This window comes from Elgaria multicarinata, chromosome 18, assembly GCF_023053635.1.
Source record: "Elgaria multicarinata webbii isolate HBS135686 ecotype San Diego chromosome 18, rElgMul1.1.pri, whole genome shotgun sequence".
NCBI lineage: Eukaryota > Metazoa > Chordata > Lepidosauria > Squamata > Anguidae > Elgaria > Elgaria multicarinata.
In genome coordinates this window covers 20,637,095-20,649,109 of record NC_086188.1, presented here as the reverse complement: position 1 = coordinate 20,649,109, position 12,015 = coordinate 20,637,095, and the positions used below count along the sequence as shown (strand labels likewise).

At 52.2% G+C, this 12,015-nt stretch overlaps 2 protein-coding genes across 2 annotated transcripts in view; one reads left to right on the top strand and one right to left on the bottom strand.

The window, feature by feature from the left end:
* The window catches only part of DERL3 (derlin 3), a 257,501-nt gene that overhangs the window by 159,566 nt on the left and 85,920 nt on the right, over positions 1-12,015 (top strand). The window lies entirely within an intron of this gene.
* Positions 1-12,015, bottom strand: part of OAS3 (2'-5'-oligoadenylate synthetase 3) — a 60,905-nt gene that overhangs the window by 32,749 nt on the left and 16,141 nt on the right. The window contains exons 6-8 of the mRNA XM_063144301.1: positions 3,484-3,621; positions 2,340-2,477; positions 1,296-1,433 (exon numbers count right to left, since the gene is read on the bottom strand). Of these exons, the coding sequence (XP_063000371.1) occupies positions 1,296-1,433; positions 2,340-2,477; positions 3,484-3,621 (414 nt within the window). The remainder of the gene's footprint in view (positions 1-1,295; positions 1,434-2,339; positions 2,478-3,483; positions 3,622-12,015) is intronic.

The following is a 12,015-nucleotide window of genomic DNA, read 5'->3' as shown; positions in this document are numbered from 1 at the left end:
ACAGGCAGGGCTGCAGCTCCGTAGGGCATGTGGGGTTGTGGGGGGTATAGGGATCATCTGGGTCCCTGTCATTAACTGTACATTTCTCTCCTTGTCATCCTAGGAACCCATGGACACTTCTCTAGCGCCCTCCTCTCCTTTCCCAGCTCATCCTGCACCCATCATCCCGGTAAGTAAAGGTTTGGGCTCTCTCAGCCCTCCGCCCTTCACAGGCAGGGCTGCACCCCTCCTTGAGGCAGGTGGGACGGTGGGGCACACAGAACTTCCCCTTTGGAGCCCATGATTTTGAATGTCTTACCCCCCTCAGGTAAGGAAGAATTCAACCTGGATCAGCTCTGCCTCTTGGAAATTCGCAGAGTCCCTTGACGTCGATGTGTTGCTAGCCTTTGATGCGCTTGGTGAATCCTGCCACCTTCTTCCCTCCGTGGTCTTCCCCCCCTCAGGTAAGGAAATTTTGAACCTGCCTCCGCTCTTCCTGGACAGGCAGGGCCTTAAGGGGTGCGGGATTGAGGGCTGCAGAGGTCACCTGCTGCCCTCCCATTAATTGCACATTTTTTTCTTTTTCGTCCTAGGTCCCCATGGATACGTCGCCCGCGCCCTCCCTCTGACATTCACCCATCCGACCTACAACCTTTCTCCTTCCGTCTTCCTCCCCTCAGGTAAGGAGGAATTTAACTTGGCTCAGCTCTCCATCGACAGGCAGGGCTGCAGCTCTGTAGGCCATGTGGAGTTGTGGGGGGTACAGGGATCGTCTGGGTCCCTGCCGTTAATTGTACATCCTAGGAACCCATGGACACCTCACCAGCCGCCTCCTTTCCTCTCCCAGCCTATCCTGCTCCCATCGTCCCGGTAAGTAAAGGTTTGGGCTCTCTCAGCCCTCCCCTCTTCACAGGCAGGGCTGCACCCCTCCTTGAGGCAGGTGGGACGGCAGGGCACACAGAACTTCCGGTGCTCTGCCACTGACACCCCCTTTTCTCTGCTTTTCCCCCTAGGAGCCCATGGTCTTCTGAACGTGAGAAGGTAAGGAGCACCTCTCCATTGACGGGGGCCACGCTGCGGATACCAACGCCATCCAGGAGTTGTGCCTCTAATTGCAGCCTGCTACTTTCCCCACGGGATTGAACGGCAGCAGTTTGCATGTGGCCCGCTTCCAAAAGAACAGCATATGGATCATGGATCCATGGAGTCTCTGTATATAGGAAAGCAGGAATGCTTCAAGAAAGTGACCTCCGTGGCATTCTCTTTCCCAGGGAGGCTCCTTGGGGAACGGAACGGCTCTGAAAGGGGGCTCAGACGCTTCCCTCGTGGTGTTTCTGAGCACCCTCCAAGGCTCTGCAGCCCGGGAAAGAGGCGAGGAGGAGGTCATCCAGAAGATTGAGGAGGGGCTTGGGCAGTGCAGCGTCCAGGAGCCAGCCGAAGTGCACATCCATCCTCTGCAGCAGAACAAGGGGCGTGGTCTCAACGTCAAGGTGCGCTCTTGGAAATTCGCAGAGTCCCTTGACGTCGATGTGAAATTTTGAACCTTCCTCCGCTCTTCCTGGACAGGCAGGGCCTTAAGGGGTGCGGGATTGAGGGCTGCAGAGGTCACCTGCGGCCCTCCCATTAATTGCTCATTTTTTTCTTTTTCGTCCTAGGTCCCCATGGATACCTCGCCCGCGCCCTCCCTCCGACCGTCCCTGATCCGAACCGCCACCTTTCTTCTTTTGTCTTCCCCCCCTCAGGTAAGGAAGAATTCAACCTGGCTCAGCTCTGCCTCGACAGGCAGGGCTGCAGCTCCGTAGGGCATGTGGGGTTGTGGGGGGTATAGGGATCATCTGGGTCCCTGTCATTAACTGTACATTTCTCTCCTTGTCATCCTAGGAACCCATGGACACGAGTCCAGCCCCCTCCTCTCCTTTCCCAGCTCATCCTGCACCCATCAACCCGGTAAGTAAAGGTTTGGGCTCTCTCAGCCCTTCCCCCTTCACAGGCAGGGCTGCACCCCTCCTTGAGGCAGGTGGGACGGTGGGGCACACAGAACTTCCCCTTAGGAGCCCATGATTTTCTGAAAGGAAGGCGAGAAGGTGAGGAGCACCTCTGCATTGACAGGGGGTCACGCTGCGGATACCAACGCCATCCAGGAGTTGTGCCTCTAATTGCAGCCTGCTACTTTCCCCAGGGGATTGAATGGCAGCAGTTTGCATGTGGCCCGCTTCCAAAAGAACAGCATATGGATCATGGATCCATGGAGTCTCTGTATACAGGAAAGCAGGAATGCTTCAAGAAAGTGACCTCCGTGGCATTCTCTTTCCCAGGGAGGCTCCTTGGGGAACGGAACGGCTCTGAAAGGGGGCTCAGACGCTTCCCTCGTGGTGTTTCTGAGCACCCTCCAAGGCTCTGCAGCCCGGGAAAGAGGCGTGGAGGAGGTCATCCAGAAGATTGAGGAGGGGCTTGGGCAGTGCAGCGTCCAGGAGCCAGCCGAAGTGCACATCCATCCTCTGAAGCAGAACAAGGGGCGTGGTCTCAACGTCAAGGTGCGCTCTTGGAAATTCGCAGAGTCCCTTGACGTCGATGTGTTGCTAGCCTTCGATGCGCTCGGTGAATCCTGCCACCTTCTTCCCTCCGTGGTCTTCCCCCCCCTCAAGTAAGGAAATTTTGAACCTGCCTCCGCTCTTCCTGGACAAGCAGGGCCTTAACGGGTGCGCGATTGAGGGCTGCAGAGGTCACCTGCGGCCCTCCCATTAATTGCACTTTTCTTTTTCATTCTAGGTCCCCATGGATATCTCGCTCGCGCCCTCCAAATTGTCCCCCATCCAACCTGCCACCTTTCTCCTTCCGTCTTCCCCCCCTCAGGTAAGGAAGAATTTAACTTGGCTCAGCTCTTCCTTGATAGGCAGGGCTGCAGCTCCGTAGGGCATGTGGGGGTGGGGGCGGTACAGGGATCGTCTGGATCCCTGCTGTTAATTGTACATTTCTCTCCTTGCCATCCTAGGAACCCATGGACACCTCACCAGCCGCCTCCTTTCCTCTCCCAGCCTACCCTGCTCCCTTCGTCCCGGTAAGTAAAGGTTTCGCCTCTCTCAGCCCTCCCCCCTTCACAGGCAGGGCTGCACCCCTCCTTGAGGCAGGTGGGACGGCAGGGCACACAGAACTTCCGGTGCTCTGCCACTGACACCCCCTTTTCTCTGCTTTTCCCCCTAGGAGCCCATGGTCTTCTGAACGTGAGAAGGTAAGGAGCACCTCTCCATTGACGGGGGCCACGCTGCGGATACCAACGCCATCCAGGAGTTGTGCCTCTAATTGCAGCCTGCTACTTTCCCCACGGGATTGAACGGCAGCAGTTTGCATGTGGCCCGCTTCCAAAAGAACAGCATATGGATCATGGATCCATGGAGTCTCTGTATATAGGAAAGCAGGAATGCTTCAAGAAAGTGACCTCCGTGGCATTCTCTTTCCCAGGGAGGCTCCTTGGGGAACGGAACGGCTCTGAAAGGGGGCTCAGACGCTTCCCTCGTGGTGTTTCTGAGCACCCTCCAAGGCTCTGCAGCCCGGGAAAGAGGCGAGGAGGAGGTCATCCAGAAGATTGAGGAGGGGCTTGGGCAGTGCAGCGTCCAGGAGCCAGCCGAAGTGCACATCCATCCTCTGCAGCAGAACAAGGGGCGTGGTCTCAACGTCAAGGTGCGCTCTTGGAAATTCGCAGAGTCCCTTGACGTCGATGTGAAATTTTGAACCTTCCTCCGCTCTTCCTGGACAGGCAGGGCCTTAAGGGGTGTGGGATTGAGGGCTGCAGAGGTCACCTGCGGCCCTCCCATTAATTGCTCATTTTTTTCTTTTTCGTCCTAGGTCCCCATGGATACCTCGCCCGCGCCCTCCCTCCGACCGTCCCTGATCCGAACCGCCACCTTTCTTCTTTTGTCTTCCCCCCCTCAGGTAAGGAAGAATTCAACCTGGCTCAGCTCTGCCTCAACAGGCAGGGCTGCAGCTCCGTAGGGCATGTGGGGTTGTGGGGGGTATAGGGATCATCTGGGTCCCTGTCATTAACTGTACATTTCTCTCCTTGTCATCCTAGGAACCGATGGACACGAGTCCAGCCCCCTCCTCTCCTTTCCCAGCTCATCCTGCACCCATCAACCCGGTAAGTAAAGGTTTGGGCTCTCTCAGCCCTTCCCCCTTCACAGGCAGGGCTGCACCCCTCCTTGAGGCAGGTGGGACGGTGGGGCACACAGAACTTCCCCTTAGGAGCCCATGATTTTCTGAAAGGAAGGCGAGAAGGTGAGGAGCACCTCTGCATTGACGGGGGCCATGCTGCAGATAACGCCATCCAGGAGTTGTGCCTCTAATTGCAGCCTGCTACTTTCCCCACGGGATTGAATGGCCCGCTTCCAAAAGAACAGCATATGGATCATGGATCCATGGAGTCTCTGTATAGAGGAAAGCAGGAATGCTTCAAGAAGTGACCTCCGTGGCATTCTCTTTTCCAGGGAAGCTCCTTGGGGAACGGAACAGCTCTGAAAGGGGGCTCAGATGCTTCCTTCGTGGTGTTTCTGACCCTCCAAGGCTATGCAGCCCAGGAAAGAGACGAGAAGGAGGTCGTCCAGAAGATTGAGGAGGGGCATCTATTCATTGACAGGGGCCACCCTGTGGATAACAGCAAGGAACCAGTGACCTTGACGGCTGAAAAAGAAGGAGAGGAATGACCAGAGCTTCCGGCTAGCATGGGAAGGACCTACTCGTCCCCTATTTGGGCCAGGGCTTTGGCGCTGAAGCAGAAGGGGCGTCATGGGTGGGGCAGTGCACTTCCCCAAGAGCTGAGCCAGCCCCGCTGCTTTAGCTAAGAGCTGAATGAACTAGTTCAGGCAGCAGCCCCAAGACACGTTTGCCGATTTCAGTATGTTGCTAGTTATTTAGGACATTTATTATTGCCTTTTCCCTTCTCAAATTATGTTTCACACTGTTGGGGACAGCAACCGTGACTGATGACAGCGGACAGTCCATCTCACAAAGGCTGCATACAGTAGATGAACAAACGTGGTTAATAGAGTTGTACGGACGTTCGGCAGAGCTCCATCAAACTTCAACTTCGCAGAGCAGGGAGGATCTAAACACCATCAAATACCTTTGGAGCCGAGCCGACCTCCGTTGGAGCTTCACTCCGTTTTCAGATAACTGCTCCGTTATAGTCAAAGGGAATTAACAAAAATGCTTACAGCTCCATCATTTATAAAGCTATAGAGATGAAACTTGGCACCATGATAGCACTTTAGCCAGTTTGAAGGAGCTCTGATCATCTACTGATTTTTATGAGCATTTTCAGCCCTTGACATAAGGGGATCGCCTGCTTTCCACCAGCCTCTCTGTGCCAGCACACCTCTCTGCCATCGTGGTGCCTGGGGGATCCCCCAGGCATCAGAAGGGCAGAGAGGCTGGTGGAAAGCAGGTGGTCCCCTTGATGTCAAGGGCTGAAACTGCTCATAAAAATCAATGGATGAACAGAGCTCCTTCAAACCTGGCATGGCTAAAGCGCTACCTAAGTGCTATCATGGTGCCAAGCTTCATCCCTTGGCACCATGATAGCACTTTATCTTTCAATATGACGGAGCTGAAAGCAACATGTTAATACCCAATGACTATAATGGACTGGTTATCCAAAAACGGAGCAGATCTTTGATGAAGCTTTGATGAGGCGGAGCGGTGGAGCCTCTTTGGAAATCAGAGTGGAGCAGTCCATCCACGGCGCTTTGCTTTGAACCAAGTCTGGGCCGGGTGAATCAGCACCAGCTGCTCTTAGCAACTGTGTACATGCGGTTTCATCTGCTTCTGCTGCCTCCTGTGCTCACAAAGTGCAACGTGTTTGTTTTTATTTAGTAATTAGAAAGTGGATTTTTAAAAATATATCTGGAAGTGAGAGATTCATGGTCTTAAGGGCGCCCTGAGGATGGGTGTGCTGGCCCTCGTCCCATTCTCCGTATCTTACTGCTGTTGGCTACAGTAGTGTAAAAGGCACAACGCCTGCCTACTCTGTCCCATGTGTGCCTGTTTAATGTTCTCCACTTGTAAAGCAATAAAAGCACTATAATTTTTGTCAAATAAGTATAATGTATATTGGACTATTTTTAATACAAAGTTCTTCAACTGTTCCCAGTCTTGCCTCTCTTTTTCTTTAACCATCTCGAGTCGGTGGTGGGTGGCAGGGGGTGGGGGTGGCAAGACTATAAAGAGTTTTGGGCAAAGGGCAGGGGGGGGGGCAGAAGCACAGGGCAGGACGCTGCTCCCTGCCAGAGGAACCGCTGGGAGGTTGCATCCTGCCCTCCTAGGAAGCCGCCATAGCAAGGGTGAGACCAGAATGGCCCCGGGCTTCAACCAGGAAATGATCAGCTACACAGAGCTTCCTGCCCCCCTCTTCCACCTTCATCTACCCCCCCACCCCACCCACCCCGGGAGCCCTCCTTCGACTCTCAATAGACCTGGGAGCGCAGAAGCAAGAGGAATGATGCTCCCTGGTCTCCGTCACCAAACAGAGCGCCACGGGCCACCAGCCAGGACGCCAGCAACCTGCTCCTTTCCAAGCAAGATCAGATCACCCCAGCCCCGACTAGGTATAAATGTGAGTCTTCTGATGGCATAGGCGCCTTGTCACACCCATCTCCCTCCTCCCCACTTCTCCCGTGTTTTAGCATTTTAGTCTGCGAGCCGAGCCTCATGTTCATATCTGTGCAGTACCTGCCACCAGCACTGCACTGTATTTGGAACTGACGTAGGGTGACCATATGGAAAAGAGGACAGGGCTCCAACTGCATAGAAAAGGGGATTTCAGCAGGTGTCCTTTGTACGCCTGCAGCACCTGGTGAAACTCCCTCTTCATCACAACAGTGAAAGCTGCAGGAGCCCTGCCCAATTCTTTGATCTGGTCACTCTAGTATAGCTCCTGCAGCTTTAAACTGTTGTGATGAAGAGGGAGTTTCACCAGCTGCTGCAGGCGTACAAAGGACACCTGCTGTAATTCCCTTTTCTATACAACTGTCTAGGGTGACCGTATGAAAAAGATCACAGGGTTCCTGTATCTTTCACAGTGGAGTGCTGGTGGCAGGCACTGCACAGACATGAACATGAGGTGAGGCTCGCAGACTAAAATGCTAAAACATTTATTAGACTGGCAGTATTGCTATGGAATGGTAACAGTTCTCACATTGTTCAAATCTATGTTGTTGTTGTTTTACTTTATTAAATCTTCCAACAATTTTAAATCCAGTAAGTTTTATCTGATGAATCACGGCCAGTGTTCAATCACTGCAAACAAAAGAGTGCAATATCTATCTATCTATGCTTGCAAAATCAAAGCAAGTTTCAGATAGTCTTTTCAGTTACTTGGCACCCAAAGCATCCCGTTAAAGCAAAATAAAAATGTTAATGTACAAGGAAATAGTGGGTTTTACCACCATCATCCCAGATCAGACAAATATCATGAAGAAAACCTGAGGTCAGTATTGTTGCAAAAATGCGAGTTCGAGTTCTTTCTAGAGGACTGAGGGCCTGATTACCCTCCAGAAAGCGAAGCAGGAGACGAGTTGGAGCATAATACAAGTTCAGGGGGCGATCTAGACAGCGTCGTGAAGGCGCTTGCGTGCGCCTCCAGTGCGCCCCGAAACTCATCGTGTAGATCCTGCCGAAGAGGCGGGGGAGGAGGCGGCGGTGGCCCCGCATCGCCCCTTGCGGGGACGGGGCGAAAAGTTTCCGGGCTCGGCGGCTTCGCTGGGGAATCCGTCCGCCCCCTTGCCGCCGCTGCCCACCTCCCCGCCGGCCTCCTGCTACCGGCGAAAGAGCCACAGATGTAAAGGCGGGGCGGCGGCTTCTTCCGCCGAGCTCTCTGACCCAGGTGGCTCTTTCGCCGGCAGCAGGAGGCCAGTGGGGAGGTGGGAGGCGGCGGCGGTGGTGGCAAGGGGGCGGCCGGATTCCCTAGCGAAGCTGCTGAGCCCGGAAACTTTTTGCCCCGTTCCCACGAGGGGCGATGCGGGGCCGCCGTCGCCTCCTCCTCCTCCTCCGCCTCTTCGGCAGGATCTACACAATGAGTTTCGGGGTGCACTGGAGGCGCACGCAAGCGCCTTTACAACGCTGTCTAGATCCACCCCAGGTTTATTTTGGAAAATGGTCAAAATAACAGCTAGCTCTTGCTCAAGCAGATTTTGACAAGAAAGTAGGGTCAAGCATTTCCTTTATACAGGTTTTTCAGTTACATTGGTACAATATCTTGGATATACGCCCAGAATGTGATTTGACACTTGTACAGAGAATAGAACACGGTGGCACACTCAATTTCCCCATTCTCAGCAAGATTTAGGAGTGTTGTCAGCGAATCCTTAATCCGTCCAATGCCAGGCATCTGGCGATTTTGCCCATTACTTGAAATTCGCTAATGGAACAGTTTGTGGTTAGTGACAGCCATTCTTTCTTTATCAGGGCCTTTGGGGCTGGGTGAAGGGGCACTAGTCCAGGTCAAGATGGCTATTCTTATATGCAAGCTTGGCAGGACCTAACAGTATAAACTGCAGTCTTCGAAATCTCCTTACCAGGTACAGCTGGATTGTGTGCTGTCAGCAGGGAGTGTTTGATCACTGAAGAATCAAGAAGGCAGGATTACTGAAGTGTGCGTCAATGGTTAAGGCTGTATAAATAGGACGAGTGGTGGGTATGAGCACTAGTCTGCAATTAGAAGTACTGCATAAAAGAAGTGAGAATAAGTATGTGTGCAACTGCAGGCATGTTTGTGTGTCGATATGTCTAAGACAGGAAAAGGAAGTGGATGCAAATTAAATACTGCAAACCACAGACAAAACACATCTAGAAGTTGACCCAGGTTCCCGCTTTTCTATAACACTGTAGTGGAATATGAGAGAGACACCACCCGCATGGAGGACAGACAGGGGGAAAAAATCTAGTTTCAGCTGAGGAGGGGGGATGAAGCAAGGTAACTAGCACAGGTGTTCCTCCAGAAGCAGAATTTGATCATTCTGCTTGGTCTTCCGGGAGGAAATGTCAGCGTAAATACTCCTGAATTCACCAGAGCTGCTGATTTGAAAGAAAGGGCTGAACGGGAGTGACCATTGTGGAGAGACAGTCAACAACCATTTTGCTTAACCCTAGGGCAGTGTATTAGCAAAGAGCTGTGTCCAAAATGCTCCATGGTCCCTCGTGTGATTTTATTTTGTTTGGTGGGGAAGATTATACTAAAAGTACAAATATGGGATTAGTGATGTATGGATTTTGTTAAATCTGGTCCATCTATGTTTCGTGGATTTTCAGGCATCTTTCGTCCACTCATTGACAGAATCAAAAAAAATTATGAACAGACACAAATTCTCTAAACATGTGTTTGCATTTGAAAGTCTGCATTTGTTCAAATCTTATCCCCACCCTACTGGTGTTGCTAATAGGCAACAGTTCTTTTTAGGATTCATGTTTATGTGTGTCTATAATGTCTAAGAGTGTGAAGAGAGATGGCTGCAGAGTAAATACTAAAGAACACATCTGTAGATCGACATGGGCTTCCAGTTGGCTTCCATGACATTGCAATGGAATACGAGACCACCTGCATGGATGACAGAAAAGGGAAAAAATATAGTTCCAGTTTAGGAGGGGGGGTCATTAAAATACAGGACGGGGGGGGATAAAGCAAGTTATTTAGCACAGATGTTCCTCCAGAGGCAGAATTTTATCAGCATCTTCCAGGAGGAAATGTCAGTGTAAATCCTCCTGGATTCCCTAGACCTGTTGATTTGGTAGAAAGGGCTGAATTGGAGAGTGACCGTTGTGAAGAAGGAGTCGACAACCATTTTGCTTAACCCTAGGACAGGAGCTACAACCAAAATGCTCCATAATCCCTTGTGTGACTTTATTTTATTTAGTGGGGGTCGTTATCCTGAAATTACAAATACGGGCCTAGGGATCTACAGGTTTTGTTAAATACATCCCATCTTTCTTTAGCAGATTGTCAGGCGTCTTTTATTCTCTCATTTGCTCACCAATGGTATCAAGTTTTTTGGGAATGTATGTGAATTTTTTGAACTTGCGTTTGCATTTAAAAGTGTGCATTTGTGCAAGGACACGTTTGCTGAAATCAATGCCCCCCCCATCCTCCACATTAAAAAACAACAACAGTACGCAAGTCTTCTGAATCCTCACTACTGGGGAAAATCCAGTTTGCTCGGGACGTGGGAGGATGGAGTCATAGAAATCCACACTCATGCGTTGTGACCTCACTACTTGGGAGACCCACTTCTGAACTCTGACTCAATGAACAAGCTCTTGAATTCTGTTTCCACTCTTGCTCTCCACAGGTGGTATATTCTAATTTAAGGAGGAACAGCACTGTTGTCCAGGACAGCTCCTGTCCCAACACAATTTTTGACAGTTTCAGATGTGCATGAAACTAACAGAAATCCCAGTTAATGCCTGTAGGCCTGCAGGTCTCACAGAACTCAATGGCGTCAAGAAGCCCAGCTGCCGAGATGCATTTTTTTCTCCATAAATAGTTTGGGAGGCTGGACAAGATGCCCTCTCGAATACACTCACAAAAGACTTCATTCCATGAAGAGGCTGAGATGGGTCTTCTCAGAGTATCGTGCAGGAGGACTGTTCTTCTTCCTGATGTACTTGCCGCTGAAATGAGAACAAACCATAATGGGAGATTTGTGACTCTGAGGGGATCTACACATGGTCGCGAAGGCGCTTGCGTGCACCTGCAGTGCGCCCTGAAACTCATTGTGTAGATCCTGCCTATCCTGGCCAGAAGTGGTGGTGGAGGAGGAGGAGGAGGAGGAGGAGGAGGAGGAGGAGGAGGAGGCCCCGCATCACCCCTCACTGGGATGGGGCGAAAAGTTTCCTGGCTCAGCGGCTTCGCTGGGGAATCCGGCCGCCTCCTTGCCGCCGCCCACCTCCCCACCGGCCTCCTGCTGCCGGCGAAAGAGCCACCTGGGTCGGAGAGCTCGGCGGAAGAAGCCGCCGCCCCGCCTTTACATCTGTGGCTCTTTCGCCGGCAGCAGGAGGCCGGTGGGGAGGTGGGCGGCGGTGGCGGCAAGGAGGCGGCCGAATTCCCCAGCGAAGCTGCCGAGCCCGGAAACTTTTCGCCCCGTCCCCGTGAGGGGTGATGCGTGGCCTCCTCCTCCCCCTCCTCCTCCGCCTCTTCTGGCCAGGATAGGCAGGATCTACACAATGAGTTTCGGGGCGCACTGCAGGCGCACGCAAGCGCCTTAACAACCATGTGTAGATCCTCCCTGTGTGAGGAATAGGCTATTCTGTGGTGCCTCCGGCTGAGTCTTGGAATGCTACATCACCCAAACAGTACAGAAAGACCCCATCATCCCCATCCCCCATAATCTATGCTGACCCTATGGAAAGGAGGACAGCGCTCCTGATTCTTTAACAGTTGAATAAAAAAAGGAATTTCAGCAGGTGTCATTTGTATGCATGGAGCACCTGGTGAAATTCCCTCTTCATCACAATAGTGAAAGCTGCAGGAGCTATACTAGAGTGACCAAATACAAAAGAGGGCAGGGCTCCTGCAGCTTTCACTCCCTGACATGCAAGTCAGCTGCTTCTCCCTGCTTCCCGTGGGACCCAGCCAGTTGTGTTCTGCAGCCAGAGCAGAAGCACCCCTTCCCACAGCCAAGCGCCCCAGAATCGGGGGCTGGAAAAGTGCCACCCCGAACCAAAGGGGGGGGGAGTGGGCAGGGAGAGAGAGGAGAGATATTCAGTCCTCCTCTCGCAACCTCTGCTGCCTCATTCCTTTAAGGCCCCGGTTTTGCTCTTCTATGAATCTGCGGAACTCCACAGATAAAATTTAGAGCTTCGCCCGCCTATACCCCAGAGCATTGTGTGTGTGGTAATGTGCATAATCCCTTCTGAATCCACACAGCAAACTCCCTTAAGGGGCTGTCTATAAGTCCTCTAAGCCTGTGTTCATCACAACAGTTAAAGGTGCAGGAGCTATACTAGAGTGCCCAGATTTAAAAGAGGGCAGGGCAGGGCACCTGCAGCTTTAAC